At 34.0% G+C, this 19,433-nt stretch overlaps 2 protein-coding genes across 2 annotated transcripts in view; one reads left to right on the top strand and one right to left on the bottom strand.

The window, feature by feature from the left end:
* Positions 1–11,082, top strand: part of ADSS2 (adenylosuccinate synthase 2) — a 58,878-nt gene extending 47,796 nt beyond the window's left edge. The window contains exons 6-13 of the mRNA XM_032217165.1: positions 376–483; positions 698–779; positions 2,538–2,664; positions 3,435–3,589; positions 4,267–4,391; positions 6,754–6,851; positions 7,323–7,472; positions 8,443–11,082. Of these exons, the coding sequence (XP_032073056.1) occupies positions 376–483; positions 698–779; positions 2,538–2,664; positions 3,435–3,589; positions 4,267–4,391; positions 6,754–6,851; positions 7,323–7,472; positions 8,443–8,495 (898 nt within the window). The 3' untranslated portion in view covers positions 8,496–11,082. The remainder of the gene's footprint in view (positions 1–375; positions 484–697; positions 780–2,537; positions 2,665–3,434; positions 3,590–4,266; positions 4,392–6,753; positions 6,852–7,322; positions 7,473–8,442) is intronic.
* A 1,561-nt stretch (positions 11,083–12,643) lies between these two features.
* On the bottom strand, positions 12,644–18,936 carry C4H1orf100 (chromosome 4 C1orf100 homolog). The gene is made up of 4 exons (XM_032216041.1): positions 18,869–18,936; positions 15,917–16,009; positions 14,160–14,335; positions 12,644–12,756 (listed from the first exon to the last, which is right to left on the bottom strand). Exons 1-4 carry the CDS (start codon positions 18,934–18,936, stop codon positions 12,644–12,646), a joined length of 450 nt encoding a protein of 149 aa, XP_032071932.1.
* Between the last annotated feature and the right edge of the window lie 497 nt (positions 18,937–19,433).

Raw genomic sequence — 19,433 nt, 5'->3', positions numbered from 1 at the left:
TTTTTATGTTTATTATATTTAACAACAGAAAGTTAGTATTTAAACTCTGTGTGAAGACCGATACATATCTGCAAACACATACATACATTTAAATTATTTATATCAGTATTTGCAAAAGTCTGCCACTGACAATGGTTGTCTGCCTTTTATCGTACTTGCTTGCATTCTGCCCTTTTTCAATCCTCCCCTTGGATGCTCACATGAGAGCAAGTTTAACTCCTATGAGTGGAGTTTAATTCCTATGCCCGGGGAGTAGAAGCCAGCAAAATGAATTTTATTTTAAAAAATATTAACAAGAAATCAGTTATCACATTTGAGAGTCAATCAGATTGTGTAGTATGTGTGTGTGTTTTTTTATTTTTTTGTGTTTTAAAGCTTGGGAACCACAAAAAAGGGAATTGGTCCAGTGTATTCTTCTAAAGCAGCTCGAAGTGGGCTCAGAATGTGTGATCTAGTTTCTGACTTCAATGAATTTTCAGAAAGGTAATGATTTCTCTAGTGTAATGTTACATTCTGTGTATATTTATTACTAGGGCAATCAGTTTTCTCATTTGTAGATTCTGATTTTCATACTCCTTGCTGGATTTCTCACTTATACGTTTCTCACTTTTCACTTTCTAAAAGCAAAGTCTTTATCAAAGATTTGTGTGAATGTTTTACACATATAATAGAATACAAAGTTTCTTTTACTTTTTAGATTCAAAATGCTGGCTAATCAGTACAAATCTGTTTACCCTACATTAGAGATTGACATTGAAGGAGAATTGAAGAGATTAAAGGTAAAAACACAGAAATGGCCTGTTAGCTGATGGATTTTTCTATGTATGTTTCCTCTACTGAAAGGGCTTTAAAGAAAACAGAAAGAGACAACAGTAATAAATATCTGTATAAAGTTTTCTGAGAAAAGATTGTCATTGTATATTGCTGTGAAAAGGTATTTAGTGATTAAATTGTTTTATAGTACTGTTTCAGAGGAAGTCATCTCTTGGAAAAGTGATAACTTATGGATGGATAGGCATTTATTTTGTAGCATCAGAATACTAAACAATCCTTTATAACATTAGAACTCAGAATCATCTGGTGAAGTTGACTGGTAGAAAATTTGGTACAACAAAGTCTGTTTGAGTCTGTCATTTGTACTTCTATAACTGACTAGTTATAGAATACAGCAACCAAACAGGACAGGTACAGACTCCAAGAGATAATTAAGATTGCAGAAAGAACAATTGCAACCAGCCTGCCTTCCATAGAAGACCTATATATTGTGCGGGTCAGAAGGGAGGCTGAGAAGATACCTGGAGAACCCTAGATATAAACTGTTTCAACTTCTTCCCTCAGGATGGGGCTAGAGAGTATTGTATGCCAAAACAATTAGACCCAAGGACAGTTTTTTGCCTCATGCCATCACTCTGTCGAACACCCTAATTCTCACAATGCTGTCTAATGTCAGTATATTACTCATGTAATGTGGTTGTAGTATTATTTATCCTTCTTATTTCGTTCTTTCCTGCCCCCTTTTATTGGTATTATTATTCTGTTACATTGCATGTACAGTGAGTGCTTCTGTACCAGAGACAAATTCTTTGTGTATCTAATCACACTTGGCCAAATAAAGTATTTAATTCAATTCAATTCAAGTTTGATAATCCTAAGTGGCCAGGAGGAGAAATTACCAGAATTGGAAGCATAGCTGTGACTAATAACCTACCCAACAGCAAACTTCAGCTCTGAGCCAGGAACTTCATCAAACTAGAAACCCGTGACTGCGGCTTGAAAAGACAACCACTACTAAAGAGAGATTGCACCTGTTTTAGAATAAGATCATTATAATTCATTATACTTTTCCACTAATGGAGGCAATGCATATTATAGAAGATAACTGGGAAGTGACAAGGCACTAAGTTCATACAGAAGAGTAATAAGGCATTCCACTGTTCTTTAAGAAAAAGGAATGAATAAAAAGCAAGTCCTTAGAGAATGTAATGTTGCAGGATGTGGTGGTGACCATTGACTTTAAAGATTACAGGTGATGTTTATTTTAAAAAAATCAAAAATATCTATAAGATGACACTGAAATCTATGTTCAGATTTAGAAAAGTACCACAGAATATTATTTACTATGAGTCAGAGGGGAAGGAATAACTAATTGCCTTCCTGTTGTTTGCAGTTTTGCTGAGAGTATTTGATTGGCAAATATTATTAGTTTGATCATATAGACTTTTTATTTGATCCCATGGGGATGTTCTTAACTTTTAATGCAAGAAAGAACATTCTTGTTTCCTTCTCACTCATACATTTCTTTCATACAAAGAGTAGCTCATTGGTATCCATAACTTCATTTAAAGCAGGGCACTTAAACCAGCTTTCACCAAACTGGCACAATCTAGTCCTCTGAATTTCAAAAAGATATCTTGTTAGGAAGACATACAACTTTTATTATTATATTTAGCCTAATGTCTACATTGCATTTTACTATTTATTGCATATCACAATATACTAATTTAATTCTAATCTATGCAACACTCTAATTTGTCTAGAATTATTGTGAAAGAATCAAACCAATGGTGAAGGATGGGGTATATTTTATGCATGAAGCTTTGCATGGCTCTCCAAAGAAAATTTTAGTGGAAGGTGCAAATGCAACATTATTAGACATTGATTTTGGTAAGTATGAATAATAAAATGTGTTCACTTCTAAAAAATGACTATTATGCAAATGACACCTCAAATGACTTTTCATGTCCTTTGGAGATGAGTGCTTTTATTCCACAAAGGATAATTTATTCCATTAAAGTTTATATTACAGCTTAGTCTTTAATGTGCCATAGAACTCTTTGGTTTGGTAGTATTATAAATTCTAGGTAATGTAAATACTTTTGAAAAACCTATTTTTAACTAGAACATATTGAAAGTGATTGCCAATTCTGTGACCTCCCCACCCCCCATTCTAATGATGATACAGATGAAAATATGCTTTAAAATTGTCCAGAATTTGGAATGTAAAATGTTGAGGTAAGTTTCTTCAATGGAACAAGTTTTCTCCTTCAAATTTTATATCCAGAAGTACACTTTAAAAATCCTGCATTCCAAATGCTGAGAAACAGATATACCTTTCTTCTGATAGATACTGCGATGATATAATGGAACACAATTAAATATGTGCATATCTGTTAGATAGCACATATAACACACATTAAGATAGTGCACATAATTTACTAGAAAGCATTTCTGAATTAAACAGGTGTAAAAATATCCTTGCATTAGCTGTAAATTTTGCATGGGATAAGTAGGTGTTAAATAAAGCATGAATTAGAGCTACAGGTATATATCTCAGCGAAAATGTTTCTTGGTATAAAAGGACACAATTTATATATTTTTGTTGTAACAATACAGATCTTAAAATTTAGGAATCCTTTATTAACCTGTGTTAATAGGCACTTATCCTTTTGTGACCTCGTCAAATTGCACTGTGGGAGGTGTTTGCACTGGCTTAGGTATGCCACCTCAGAATGTGGGTGAAGTATATGGAGTTGCAAAAGCATATACAACTAGAGTTGGGATTGGTGCCTTTCCTACAGAACAAAACAATGTAAGTATAATGTTAAAATAAATATACATGGCCTCAAGTGTCATGCATGTAATTTCCCATAAAATTAAGTAAAGATTTTAATAGCTATTTTCCCAATAGTAGAGATGTCTGTGGAGATTCTCAGTCATGGTTGTCCAAAGACAGCCTGTTGAAGGTTTTATCTTTACCCTTAGGGTTATCTGAATCAGAATGCAAATGGGACTGCTTCTTGAGACTGATGAAAAGACTGTATTGTAGACAGGGGATAGGTGGTGTCATACCCCCCCCCCCTTCCTGTTCAATCTTAATAAAGCTAATTCAAGCCAGTGGTCCCCTCTGTCCAGAATGTGGACTTTGCCGTCTTCAAAAGAGTGACCTTTCTCTTTCAGAATCTTGTCCCAATTAAAATGTCGCATCAGAACAAGATTCAGTAGTCCATTTAAATTTGAAAAACAAAGGCCATTTGTAGCATATAGACATTAAATGCCATTAATAGGTTTGTGAGAAAATTGCTTATTCTGCTAGTATTTGTAAATTACCTGACATTAATAAAGGAAGCTTCAATATTTTTATCTTGTTTCCTATACGTTAACTTGGGTAGAATGTAAAATATACTTTATTTTGTTACAAATACATTTGGTTTATAAGTTGATAAAATTGTTTCAAGATAGTATCAATACCATGTTGGGTTTTTAAAGGAAATTGGGGAATTGCTACAGACACGAGGAAAAGAATTTGGCGTGACCACAGGGCGAAAGAGAAGATGTGGCTGGCTTGATCTTGTATTGCTTAGATATGCACACATGATCAATGGATTCACTGCGTGAGTAATGTTTACTGGTTTCATATGGCCTCCTTATTGACTGGTATATATTACTTATTTTGTAAATTATTCCAAAATAACAGATGAAACAATCATTACCAAATAACAAAATTCCACTTTTTTTTTAATGTCATCGTAGAAAGTAATGATTTAATAATGGATATTATTGTAAGACTTTTGTGTCTATACTAATTTTACGTATTTCATGATGGAAATATCGTATAGGTAGTCCTCGACTTACAACCACAATTGAGCCAAATTTCTGTTGCTAACTGAGACAGTTTTTAAGTGAATTTTGCCCCATTTTACAACCTTTGTTGCCACAGTTGTTAAGTAAATCACTGCAGTTGTTATTTTAGTAACACGGTTGTTAAGTGACTCTGGCTTAACTTTAATTGTCAGAAGGTCTCAAAAGGTGATCACATAGCCCTGGGATACTGCAACCCTCATAAATATGAGTCAGTTGCCAAGCATCTGAATGTTGATCACATGACCACGGGATGCTGCTACGGTTGTATGTGTGAAAAACGGTATAAGTCAAGTTTTTTCAGTGCCATTGTAACTTTGAAAGGTCAGTAAATGAACTGTTGTAAGTTGTATATTAACAGTGGGCTGTCTGTTTTGAATTTAAATAGGGAATTGTTAGGGTGACAGGGCTTGGGCAGATTGGTTAATGATATTAACAGCAGCTGGTTTTTTTCCCCTGAGTAGTAAATTATATCTAGCTCAATTTTCTATCACTGCATTTCTTTTCTGTGTTTAAGTTTACCTCTAAGAAAATGTGATTCACATGAGTTGATAGAATTCAATATAGATGAGAATATGTCTTGCATTAATTAAAGTTTTAGGCATGCTTTTTGATTTTTTTCAATTCACTTAAGTTTTCCTCATTATAATATTGTTCCTAGAAATGTGTTCTAGGAGAGGAATAGTAGGTTTTTTTTTCCTGAAAATGGAGGGTACAGCACCGGAGTTAAGCAAGGGGACATATTGGTTGCCTTATAGGGTAGACTAGACTGAAAACATGACTGTATGAGCCAATTTTTTACTGTAAGGTATTAACAGAATCTTACAAATCTGAAATCTCTTGCCACCCAGCATCAAAAAAGGGGGGAAATCTCTTCTGAGCCTCAGATCCTGCCCACATTTCTGCTGCAGGCTAAGCTACCTCTTATCTGTCTGTTCCTTTGGTTTTGTCTGGTTGCTCTTTGTCCCACATACCATTGACCTATCTATTCAAATAGGTCTTGTTTGGTTAATAATATAATTATAGAAATTTTCAAAGGTGATACTCACCAATAGTGGCTTCCTGCTCTGAAATTTCTTTTCTAGATAGATCATTATTTTCTAGGTAAAACAAATATATTTTAATACTTCTAAGTCTTTCAATATAGTAATATTTTAACTAGTATCTCATGCTACATGAAGATTTCAATCAAAATTTGTTACTACAGTTATTCCATTTTTGCTGTTCAGAAATAATTATTGTGTTTTTAGCTTTTGTTTTTATTTTAATTTTAGATTTTGTATATTAAAATTGTTTGTATACTGTCCTAGCAAAAAAATAGCTTTTAAACATATTGTATGTTTTTGAAGAAAAATACCGTATTTTGGGGAGTATAAGATGCACCCTCCCCCCCAAAAAGAGGGTCTTATACACTGAATACAGCATTTTTGGCCTGCTGAAACCTTGCCCCCTTCACAAAAAATAGATGTGCATAGCCTTTAGGAAGCTTGTACAGTGCTCTCAGAGGCTGGGGAGGGCAAAAACAAGTGAAAAAAAATGGGCTTTTTCTGCTTATCACCCCCCCAGCCCGCAGGAACATTCTACAAGCTTCCTAAAGGCTATGCATGCCCCTTTTTTGGCAAAAAAAACCCAGGCCCATTTTCAAGAAAAACGGGCCTGTTTTGCCCGTTATTGCCCCCAGCCCCTAGGAGCACTTTGTAGGCCTCTCAAACTCTCTGCATGTCCCATTTTTCACAAAAAATGAGGTGTGCAGAGGGTTTGGGAGGTCTGCAGAGTGCACTTACTTTTTAAAAAAATTTACCTCTTCAAAATCTTGGTGCATTTTATATTCTGAAAAATAAGGTAATAGCAGTAGCTGTGTGCAGATTCTAAAAAAGAAAGCTGCCATTTTTCAGTGGTACAATTGGCACCATAGTATATTGAACTACAATTACATCTGCAGGCAGCTAACCGGCACTTCAACTCTAGTGATTAACACTGCAATTTATTTGATGTAATTTAATATTCAGTCAAATCCTGAGTAGATAATATTTTCAGAAAGTAAATTTCAGTTTAAAATCCAAGAGTTTATGTTTGCCTACAAATAACTAAAATGCAAGCATTTCTTTTAAACAGGCTGGCTCTTACCAAATTGGATATTTTGGATGTATTTCCTGAAATTAAAATTGGCATTGCCTATAGATTAGATAATAAAATCATACCTCATTTCCCAGGTAAGAAAATTTAAATGGACCAAACATGTTCATTCTACAATGTTACTGCCATTAAAAAGATATGGTTACTATTAGGTGTGCTCCATTGCTTCAGTAGGTTTTGTTGATACAATTCTATATATTTCATCTATAAAGAAAGTACAGTTCCCTGCATTAATACTTGGGTAAGGAACTTTCTCCTCTTTGATAGATATAAGACTTCAGTTTTCTATTTTCATTCATTTTGTAAACTATCAAAGGGATGATTCAGTTACCATTTTAAGATGGGCTTATATTCTACAATTCAATGATTGGATAGCTAACCTTATTTTTATGAATGTTTTTCTGTGATCAAAACAATTGTTCTGGACCCCGAATAATTAATTATTTAGTTACTTTGGCTATAGAAATTCCTGAGCACAATAATTGATTAGTCTTATGTTGTGGTAACATAAATATAATTCTATTAATCTGGTTCTTTTTTCTTCTCAGCAAACCAAGAAGTCTTAAATAAAGTAGAGGTGCAGTATGAGACCTTCCCAGGATGGAAGAAAGATATATCAAATGCAAGGACATTTGATGAATTGCCTGTAAATGCACAAAACTTTGTTCGATTTATAGAAATGGAGCTCGGCATTCCAGGTAAGTGCATCGCAATTGCATATTTGAAGGAATACTGGGGGAATCATACTTTTGTACAATTTATATTTTTGTTGTTAGCTACTTCTAGCAATCAAATTATCTTCTGTAAATCTTAAGTTTATGAATAAGAAACATTAAGAAATAAAAAATAGAACATATAATGTACTTATTTTTTTAAAAAGGAAATTGTAATTTTTAATTACAGTTTAATTATTTTTTTAAAATCAGTTTAATAATTTAAACTGATTGAATGAAAAGTTTCTTTTAAATTTTGAGCAATTAAAAATAATTGTCCTAATATTAGAAGAATGGAATTGTATTCCCAAATGTGTTTAAGCTTTAACAAGCACAATTTATTATTTCATTAGTTGATAAAGTCAAAAATTTCATACTCCACACTTACATTAGATGACATAAAATTTAAATGTACATCTAAAGAAGAAATTGTTGTTGATGGAAAATGCTGAGCGTTTATATTTTGCACCCTCCTCCCACTATGGCAAAATTACTAGTTTTTCCAGTTATTTCCCCCCCTGCAGAATTCCTTGAAAAAAATTGATCCTAATCAGTAACACAACAAGGATTAAGGAACAGGGCATCACACAATTCACTAATCACACTATTGACCAACTAGTTCAATGAAAGTACTAATATAAATTATCTGTGAATAATAAATTAGCATGACCAAATTACCAAAGGACTATTAAATATTGATTGCATTTTTTTTTTAAAAGTGTGCTAATATGCAAAAAGCTGTATGCTAGTGGTAAAGTTGGTATCTGATGTAGTTTGAGCCAGTTGATTTTCTTGAGAATTAATTACAAGAAAGCTTTTCTACTAACTTTCATGTGCTTCATGGAATGGTAATTGAAAATTTAAGCAATACTGCTTTCTCCTATTGATTTGCATATACTTTAGTTCGTAAGACTTTCTTCCAGAATATGATGCAAAAATGTATTTGTTTTTACAGTTAAATGGATTGGAGTAGGAAGATCCAGGGAGTCGATGATCCAGCTCTTCTAAAGATATTGGATAATTTGAAAGGAAAGCACACTCCACAAAGACTGCTTGTTCACATAGACACTCATACAGACACACATGTCTTAACCCAATAAGCAATTATTTGGATGAGGAAATTGGAAACATCTTGTAAAACAACAATGTAAAACAACTAGAGTTAGTCTGGTGGGGGGGGAACAGTTGTTGCTATAAAACATTGACAGATCAGTATCATTTATCTTACTTTGTCAAAAGTTCTAGTGGCAAGTACTGCCACCATTTGCCACTGATACTTTTTCTCCAGATGTATTGCCAGGCCTTTTTTTCTGTTTATGTTTCTGAGTCTACTGTATGTCTGCTTTTGGTGGTATTCTTGAAATTTTGGATGCTTAAGATAATGCAGTTTTGCACAGAGTTTTACATCTTCATTTGTACTCCTAAAGCTGTTATACCTTGTATGGTTGCTGGTTGCTAGTGTGTGATTAAAGAGAGGGGTGATTTTATAATGATGACAAAACTAATTTTTTGTTACAGTTTTTATTAAAAGAATAATGAACCATAGTTTAGATGGGGTGCTTAATATGTATACAATTCAACTTAATTTATAAATAATATTGGAAGTGTTTATACCTCGTATGGAGTTCATTCTTTTTCTCCCTTATTGATACTTTTACATTTCAGAGTTTCATCATTCAGTTCAATTCATCTTTTCAATGGCCTATTGCCCAATCTATTCAGTAACATCCATTCAGAGGATGATTGGAAAAAAGATGACCTAAATATCATCTAATTAGCTTCTTAACATAGAGAATCCTCATGGGTTAAGATGACTTGGCTATCCTATGTAAATAGGCATCGGAAACAATATTTATGTAAATTAACTTTTTAAAGAACTAAATTCATCCTTGGCAAATATTCAAGACAATATATTCTGTAGTTTCTAATGCTTTGCTAAATACTTTTCTTTTGAGTGTATTGTATGTCTATATTGATTTAGCTTGAAGAAATTGAAGTAATTTCAAGCCAATTATATTCTTTAACCTTAACACCATTCATGACCTTTTCTTACTCTGTGGGCATTATTTTGTAAGATATTTCACTGTTTCTATGTAATTCTTTTGTACCTTTGTTCCTGCAGTATTTTAGGAGGGGTAAGCCACGGCTTCACGTAGGATGCAATAATTGAATGTACGTGTATATTTTTAACTGACATTTTATTAATAGGTTATATCTAATAGCTGTCTTTCAGCATAGTATCTAAAAACAAGATGCTAACATCAGGGAATTTAACTTAAGTTTTCCAGTCCTGTTCATATTTGCAATGTACGCAATCATGTCATTTGAAGCACATTTTCCAGAATGTACATTTTCATGAACATTGTCGTGACTTCTGAAAAATGTATCTTGGAGTGTGAACTCTTAAAATAATATATTAATTCCTTTTGATAAAATGTGAGGATGGAGGGGAAACAGCAGCTTTTAAAAAATTTCTATGAAAATACCACCTCACTTTCTGGGAAAGTTAGCAGTAAGCTTTAGATTGATATAGATGTTGCATGAAGAAACATGATAAAGTTCTAACATACATAGAAAATCCTCACTGAAAAATAACCATGATTCAACACTGTAGTAGCTGTTATTTCTTTTTACTTTGAAGAGGGGTGAGGTTTATTTGGCACATGGAATTTTATTTTGAAATAAAAGCAAATTTACAGTCAACAAAAAGGGGCACACCAATTATTAGAATAATCTTAGACTGTTAGACTAAGCTGTCTATGTCAGAAAAATCATATGCTTCAGTGAAAAGAAGTTTTGAAGATGTTCCAGACAAGATAAATGGAAACCATGGTGCCATAATGCCTTTTTAGAAGATTGCTTGTTGTTAAACATGGTCTTGCAAAAATTGTAAGTCATCTGTTATAGACAAGATAAAGTATTTTAGAAAACCAAAGTTTTCCAAGTTTTCTTTGTACTGAGAAACAAGTATGTTATTCCAAGTATTTCTGACCCAAACAAGTGCCAGCCTTGATGCTCTTGCATGTAAATATTACAACAGTACTTTTCCTGCTGTCACATACGTCTTTTTCCTCAATGTTACCCTGAGCCGATTTGTGTCAAAGATTCATTTCCCTGCTTGCTGAAACTTAAAAAGTAAATAAATAAACCCTCAGTCCTGCATTTAGATTTCTTTTCATAGAGCAGAATTGTCTTTTGATCCTAAGCAAAGCTGTGATAGTTATGATTTTAAAATTACCTCCTTCAACATTTTGGAATGTTGGCTTCTTGTATATTTCATTTTCTTACTAGACCAACACTTAACATATTCTGGTTCTGTCTTTAAGATTTGATGCCTATCATTGATAGAAATACACTCAGCAAATTACTACTTTTACTCTTTGTATTTTGTGTTTTCTGTGTTCATTGACTATTTGAACATTACTTGTTTTATTTAAGCTCATATTTGGCGTGGAGTGACTAATGCTACTGTATATTGGTTACTGGAGCATTTATATATTTTATAAAGTTTAAGATTATACTTTTGCACATATAAAGGAAAAACACCTCAGACTTTAGTTTACTGTGACTACATACATTTAGGTTCTGTATCTAGATTTATCAAGTTTCTTAGAGCTCTGTCAAATAATGCATGTGCTTGAAGAGCTAGTATTTTTAAGAAGCACCAGTACTCCTACTGCTTGTTGTTTGGGGGCGTGTATGACATCACAGATGGTACAAATCCCTTAGAACATGTATAATAACTAACGATTTACACATTTGTATTTGTCCCAAGTTTTAGACTCTAACCAATTATGTTTGGGTAAAAAATAAAATTTAATTTACTTTGTAGAGAAACTGAACTGAAAAAGCTTCTTGGATGAGAAGTGAAATGTTTTCAAGGAATGCAACCCAGAAAGTCCACTTGCCTTTTGGAAAAGCACCTTTGGGACAACCATGACCTGGATTATTGAGAATCTCCATAGACATTTTCTTTTAGAGCTTTAGTTTTGTAATTGTAGAGAAATTAGAATGGCTCTGTTCTAAGAGGATAATCTTTTCCTGTTATTAGTGTTATTAGAAAATACATGTCCTGACCATTTCTGGCATTTGTTAAATTATGCCCTGGGTTATTCAAGAGTGACCATGATCCTCACATCCAACTGAAAAATGTACATTTTAAACGAGTCATATCAGCACACATTCCAGAAAACATGCAAGGACCGTATCAGTTTCATTTTTCATTAAGTTGCCATGGAAATGCTTGTAAAGCGATTTAAAAAATGGCACAAATTTGTACTGCTTTGTTACCTGAAGCATAGACATATTTTCTCAGTCTCTCTTTTCCTTATTTTAATAGAAATACAACATTTCGCTAAGTTGTTTGGCAAGTTGATCATATATGTATGTATGTATGTATATACATACATACACATATATACATACATATACGTACATAATACATACATACATATTTACAAATCTACAAAGTTGCCAATCTTTGTTGTTCATATATATTGTATGATGGAACACTTCTGTGATTAGAAAAAAATAAGACTGAACCAGGCACCCCAAAATGGTAACAGTTGGGTATTACTTTTTGATTATTTTGCAAAATTATTCCATGTTCTTAAATTATTTCCCTTCAGTGCACTAGAAAGTTTCTGGAAAAATAGAAATAAATGGTGCCAATAACATTTTTAAATGTTCAAAATGTGTGGTGACTCCATCAAACTCTTTATTAAATTATCCAAATAGATAGTTAAAAAAGCATTGTAGTAATAATCATGTAGTGACTATGAAATAGTGAGGAAAAAATTGTTTCTGGTGATGTTGAAAATTACTTTTTAATTTTGTGTCTATTTGAGACAAAATAGAACATTTTTTCATCAAAAGCTTCCTATAACAATGACTGCTATTTACTACAATGAGAGGCTGCAATGCTGTTTCTTAATCCATTATTTTGCTGAAGTTCCATTTCTTAGATTGAAATATTTTTTTATCTTTTCGCTATTTACAATGGAAATTTAAAAGGGTTCTATAGTCGAATCTAACCATATTTTACAGCTTTTGCATAGGGTTAGCAGTCACCTTTAGTACATTTGGATTAGAAGATGTCTAATAGGATCCTTTCATATTGCTGCTTTAAAAAAGAGAAGAACTTCAGAAATTAGCAGTTATCCAAAACCCATGAAAGAAGGTTTAATTCTCTCTTTCTTCATAGCAGATGTACTCCTCCAAAGTGACAGTATTTCAGCAGCTGATCTATGGCGATAGCTATCTGCACTACCTATAATTTTAAAAGAAAAAAATGTTTTTGCTCCTGAATTTAGAAAACACAAAATTCCAATTTGATAAGATTTGGTAGCAATGTGTAACATTTCCATTATCTATATACCGGTACTAATATATAAGCAGACTTCAAATTCTCTAGATACATATTTCCCTTAAATGTCTTGCCCCTGTACTCTTCAGTGAATTGTCTTCTTTTTTAATTCATGATTTGCCATGACGGATATATTTGCATTTTCTCATGTGTCTGAGTGTGGAATTGAGGGTTGGGAGGTGGGATAGATTCACACCAAGGTCATACTCTGGCCTGGTTTTCATTTTTGTGGCATCATTCCTTGCCATGGATAGATCACTCCCTTCTAGCTCTGGAGTATTCTGCCTCCTACTGAAGGTAGGAAGGATCTATTTAATCAGTATATCCCAAACAACTGATAAATCCAGTGGAGTTTTAAAGGGAATGTGGGATTATTCCTGAAACTTGCATGTTCTGGCTGAGATATAGTTACTATTTGGAATGTGCAGGTGACAACAGGCTTTAGATCAGATCACACTTACATGGATTCTGTGACCTGGGATACTATGGAATTTCCTGAGCGAACCGGTAGTGGTATTTTGGCCTTGGTCACAGAATTGGTAGCAACCCAGGCTGGCCACACTCCCGAACCAGTTCCCAGGTTGCTGCTGCCATTGCCAGCATGTTTTTTAGTAATTTTTTCATGTTCTGTACATGCACAGAACAATTTACAGTCAACTGTTCGTGTGTTCGTGCAGTGATCTGGTAGCAACACCGGCAGCAACCCACCCCTGAGTTCTAGGATATGAAGTCTTTTCAGACAAGTATCTTAAAGAGACTAATTCTGCCTGTTCTGCAATGGCCAGTGGTCTGTTCCCCCTCCCCAAAACTTCCTTGGATCTAACAATACTATACAACTTTCATCCAGTTTCCAACTTTCCTTTTTAAGGGAAGGTTGCTGAGAATTTTGGTACTTCCAAAATTCACTGCTATCTTATTGGTGCCCTATCACTATTACATGAGCTGAATTGGCTTTGGTTATTTGTTTCTTCAATAGGTTATAAGTTTTAAATTTTAATTCAGCCATATGTAATGATGCTTAGCTGGTCTAGTGATTTCGTACATCTTGTCTACCATAATTGAAAATACATGTCACTTTTTCAATTTCAGGATATGTCAAATACTGATGTAAAATATGTCAGTAGAGTAAATCCAGAAAAGATTTTATTTAAAAGTCCAATACACATGCCTTATTGCAAACATAATATTTCTCTTAAGCTGCATTTTGTGTAATCTTGAAAGGGTCTGTTGAGCATAGATAATTCTATCCCAGGGTCCTGGCAGAATATATCTTTGTATATGAAATGTGCTAGCATGAATTTACCCACCTGATTTGAAACATGGTAATGTAAATGCTTCTTTGTATGTAGTTTGTGTGTACCAGTCAAGGACCTTCATCTTTGCATTTTGATAATGAATATATTGGTGCAGTATTAAATAATCAAACTCATGTGGATATATAATTTCTTCTTTTGGGGGAGCTGGTGGTAGCTTTGTAAAAGGTCTAAATGAAAAGCATAAATAGTTCAGTGTTTGTCAAGATAGTCTGATTTGCAAACTAGATGACTCATAAGAATAGCTCCATGTCCAAACCTTTATCTAAGAATCTTAATGAAGACTATGCTGCCAGTGCAGTAAGCAGTCTTATGATTTACAAATGAATACAGATAATTCCCATCCATAACCATATTTGGAACCAGAATTTCTGTTACCAAATAAGATGGTTGTTAAATAAATCACAGCTCATTTTATGACTTCTTTGTTTAGCTATGGCTGTTAAGCAAATCACTGCATTTGTTAAGTGAATCATCTGGTTGTTAAGCAAATCTGGCTTTTCCCATTGACCTTGTTTGTCAGAAGCTGGCTGGGAAGATCTGAAATGGCACTTGCATGACTCCCAGATGCTGCAACCATGATAAATACTTGCTAATTACCAGGGTAGATTTGATTTAAATTGAGTCAATTTAAATCACTAGTAAAAAGGCTTGATTTAAATTGACTCGATTTAAATCATAATTTTTAAAGACCGTCATCACTGTCCTGCAATGGCTCCTCCTCTGACCCGCTGTTGACTCACCAACAATCCCATTCACTTTAATGGGATGACTGGTGATGCAGCAGTGACACAACAAGGTGCCGTGATGGATCTGACAGGTGCTCTTTAAATGTGAGGACTCATTCTTGCTGGTAGTTTAATTATTATTATTTGCAAACAAAATGGAAGGTTTTCTATTTCGCTTTCAGAGCTTGGATTCATTGAATGAGTTTACCAAAAATATAAATATTACAGAATATACAGCTTCATGCTACAGAACTAAGCTCCATTTAATGCTGAATAAACTCAATTATTAATGTATCTTAAATAGAAAACTATCCTTGAAGAGATTTTTTACTCCAAAAACATTTTATTAAAATAAATTTGATGAAAATCAAAATCTAATTTAAATAAAAATCTGGTTTAAATTTTTTAAAATCTGATGTTTTTTATTTTTTTTTAAAAATATCACTTTTATCCACCCTGCTAATTACCAACTGCCCAAATATTAATCACATGACTGTAGGGATGCTGCAACAATAATAAATGAATTAATAGGTTGTAAGTCAATCATAAATGAGTTAATAGGTTGTAAGTCAACTTCTGCCAACCTAGCAGTTTGAAAGCATGTAAAAATGTAAGTAGAAAAATAGGGATCAGCTTTGGTGGGAAGGTAACCGTTCCATTCACCTTTGGCGTTTAGTCATGCCACATGACCACGGAGACGTCTTTGGTCAGCACTGGCTCTTCGGCTTTGAAACGGAGATGAGCACCACCCCCTAGAGTCAGGAACAACTAGCACATATGTGTGAGGGCAACCTTTACCTTTAAGTCATTTTTGTGATGCCATTGTGACGTCGAACAGTCATTGAACAAATGGTTGTAACTCAAAGATTCCTTGTTAGGAATGTAGGACAGATTGGGGGGGGGGGGAGGACAAATTTCCTACTTTCAGAATCATTTTCTGAATTAGGACTGAAAAGGAAATTTGTAGAATGTTTTAGGTATGTCTTTAAAATTGATAATGGAGAATAATGATATTTCGTTTACCTTAACAATCCTTGAGGAGGATATGCAATATAAAGTCGTGCCAGCTGTCCAGGAAAGTAACCAATAACATCCTTTCCCTGATGAAAAAGAGTTCTGATAGAACAAATGAATGAATGAGCATTTATATTTGAAATACATTTTTCTAATTTGCATTGCCAACTAAATTAATGGCTAAACATCCAGCTATTAAATAAAATCTATCATAAAACTCAAAAATGGCACTATTTTTTTCTATGACTAACACAGAATGAAAATGCCTAAAGAAGCCATTATGGAACTGGTGAGGTTCCTCCATAGACAAGTTATAGACATGTCTGTGATACATTGTGCAGTTATCCAAATTTTTACCAGTTACTTCTACCGTGAAATAAGAAAAGAGCTATTTTCTCCTTAGCCAAAGTGATTTGGGCAGAAACATGCTTTTGATTGGCTTGATTTGCAATTTTAAAAAATGTTCCAAAATCCAGAGTATTTCATAATCAGTTGAAAGGCAGACTAAAAAGTCAATTTAAATAAATAAATTCATCCTGCTTACTTGTTTTATCAAATTAATGATAAATTAAAATTGTATTAATCAACAACATTTTAATATACCTAATAACTGATAATTATGAAATTGTAATCTATGCTTCCTTTGTTTCTAGAACACGTAGACAAAACTTTTATAACAAATCACTGCAACTATAATTAATATTTAATCATTATTAACCAAATAGGACTATACAGATAATCTTCAACTTATGTGTATAATTGAATCCAAAATTTATGTTGCTAAGTGGGACATTTGTTAAATGGGTTTTGCCCATTTACTATCTTTCTTGCCACTGTTGTTAAGTGAATCACTTCAGTTATCAAATTAGTAACAGGTTGCAGCTTGAAATGCTTGTAATCATATTTAGCTAATTTATCTAACAATACATTCTGAAACTAAATGGTGGGCAGTAGTTAGAATGTGGTTTTGCAGGCTAACTCTGCCCACTGCCAGGAGATCGGTAAAATGAGGACCCAGATTGTTAGGGGCAATATACTGACTCTGTACACTCCTTAGTGTTGTAAAGCACTATGAAGCAATATTTGTTGTAAGTGCTGTTGCTAGTGCTAGATAGATCCTTCTTTTCTGTCGGCAAGATAATTCCTGGTAACAATCCTGCTGAAAAGGGAGAGGGATGAAATTCCTGATTTGAAACACCCAGTGCTTCATTATCCCATCATCCCTTACAATTTCCTGGATATAGGAAGTCATGAGAGAGTCTTCTCCTTAGAACTGTGTAGGACAATTATAGGAGAATGCAAGTTCAAAACTGCTGATATGTTAAGCATAAGTTTAATATATACCATATTTTTCGGAGCATAAGACACACCGGTGTATAAGATGCACCAAGGTTTTGATTAAAGAAAAAAGTTTTTGCACTCTGCAAATCTCCCAAAACCCACCTGTTTTTCATGAAAATGGGCCTGGTTTTTTTTTCAAAAAAAAAAAAAAAGGCACGAATATCCTTTAGGAAGCTTGTAGAGTGTTCCTGGCTGCTGCTCCCCCCCCCAATGAGTATAACAATTGCCCATTTTTCATGAAAACGCCTATTTTTTGTCAAAAATTTACATGAGTAGCCTTTAGGAGGCTTATAGAGTGCTCCTGGTGGCTGGGGAGGGGGCAAAATTGAGCAAAAGCTGGCCTGTTTTTTGCTCATTTCTGCCCTCCCCAGCCACCAGGAGCACTCTGTGAAGCTCCTAAAAGCTTTGCATGGCAATTTTGGTGAAGGGGCAGGGTTTCAGGAGGCAAAAAATGCTGTATTCAGTGTATAAGATGCACCCAGATTTTCAGTCTCTTTTTTGAGGGAAAAAGATGCATCTTATACTCTGAAAAATACGGTAGGTAGTTCTTCACTTATGCCCACAATTGAACCTAAAATCTATGCTGCTAAGTGAAACATTTGTTAAGTAAATTTTGCCCCATTTTACAAACTTTTTTGCCACAGTTGTTAAGTGAACCACTGCCATTGCTAAGTTACCATGTTTCCACAAAAATAAGACAACTGACCCCCGATAATAAGTGCTTGGCCTTATTTTCGGGGAGGTCTTATTATTTTTGAGGTGCAGGAAGTGGCAAGCATGGTCACCTCATGGCTGCTGCTGTGTTGCAATATTTTTGAGCTTATTTTCTGGGGAGGGCTTATTTTAGCGCATATGCTCAAAAGCCCAATTGGGATTATTATCAGGGTAGGTCTTTTTTTCCAGGAAAAAGGGTAGTAAGATGGTTTTTAAATGAATCTGGCTTCTCCGTTTGCTTGTCAGAAGGTTGCTAAAGGTGATGACATGACCCTGGGACAGTGTAACTCATAAATATGAGTCACTTGGCAAGTGTTTGAATTTTGATCATATGACCACGGTTATAAGTGTGAAAAAGTCATTTTTTTCACTGCTGTTGTAACTTTGGTCTCCAAATGAACTGATATATGTTGAGGACTACCTGTATAAAATTTATATAGGGTTCCATTCCAAATGTCCTGCAAATCCTATTCTTAACCAATACAAAATATTAAACATTTGACCACCTACTCAGGGAAAAAAGCAAAACAAGAAAACAGGCACCAGTGAAGCAATTTTTACCTTATATTCTGGTCAAGACTCCCCGCGGCAGGTTTTTTAAATTTCAAATGTTCCCCCCAGTCTAAAACAATTGTTTCAACTGATTATTAGGGCATTCTGATGTGAGTCACAATACAAATATGATGATGTTTGTAAAATATTTTCAGCACATTAAAAATATTCTGAAGTAGATTTTTAACTCTATCCCTTTCTTTCTATGATGCATGAAAAAGTCACTTGAGATTTGTAATTAGATTGCTTCATTGTAATTAGTTTAATGTTATGTTTTGTAAGGTAACAAATAACCTCAAAATAATCATTCTGAGAGGATCAACCTAGAGGGATTGTTTGTTTTTTATACTTTACCCTGGAATAGTCTCTGGTGCTGGATCTATAAACTGTCGTAATTTTATTGCTGCAACTTGTCCAGCCATGAGAGTTTCTAGAGAAAAAAAAATACTCTGTAATACCTACTGCTACTAATTCAATATTTGCTCAATATATAAAACCATAGTCTCATAATATGATGTATACTCATGTAGAAGCCCAACCACAAATAAACCAACCCTCATACTTTTACTCAAAATAACAATAGCACTTAGACTTATATACCTCTTCACAGTGCTTTACAGCCCTTTCTAAGCAGTTTACAGAGTCAACATATTGCCCCCAACGATCTGGGTCCTCATTTTACCCGACTCGGAAGATGGAAGACTGAGTCAACCTTGAGCCTGATGAGATTTGAATTGCCAAACTGCTGGCAGCCAGTGATCAGTAAAAGTAGCCTGCAGTTTTGCACTCTAACCAATCACCATCACGGCTCTTTGAAATACTATGAAAAAATACCACTCGGAGATAAGCCAAAGTACAATTTCCATTGGATTTTGGTTAAAAATTCCAGAGAAGGCTTATCTGGGCATGGACTTATAAA

The sequence above is a fragment of the Thamnophis elegans genome, chromosome 4, assembly GCF_009769535.1.
Source record: "Thamnophis elegans isolate rThaEle1 chromosome 4, rThaEle1.pri, whole genome shotgun sequence".
Classification (NCBI taxonomy): domain Eukaryota; kingdom Metazoa; phylum Chordata; class Lepidosauria; order Squamata; family Colubridae; genus Thamnophis; species Thamnophis elegans.
This window is presented reverse-complemented; position numbering and strand designations above follow the sequence as displayed.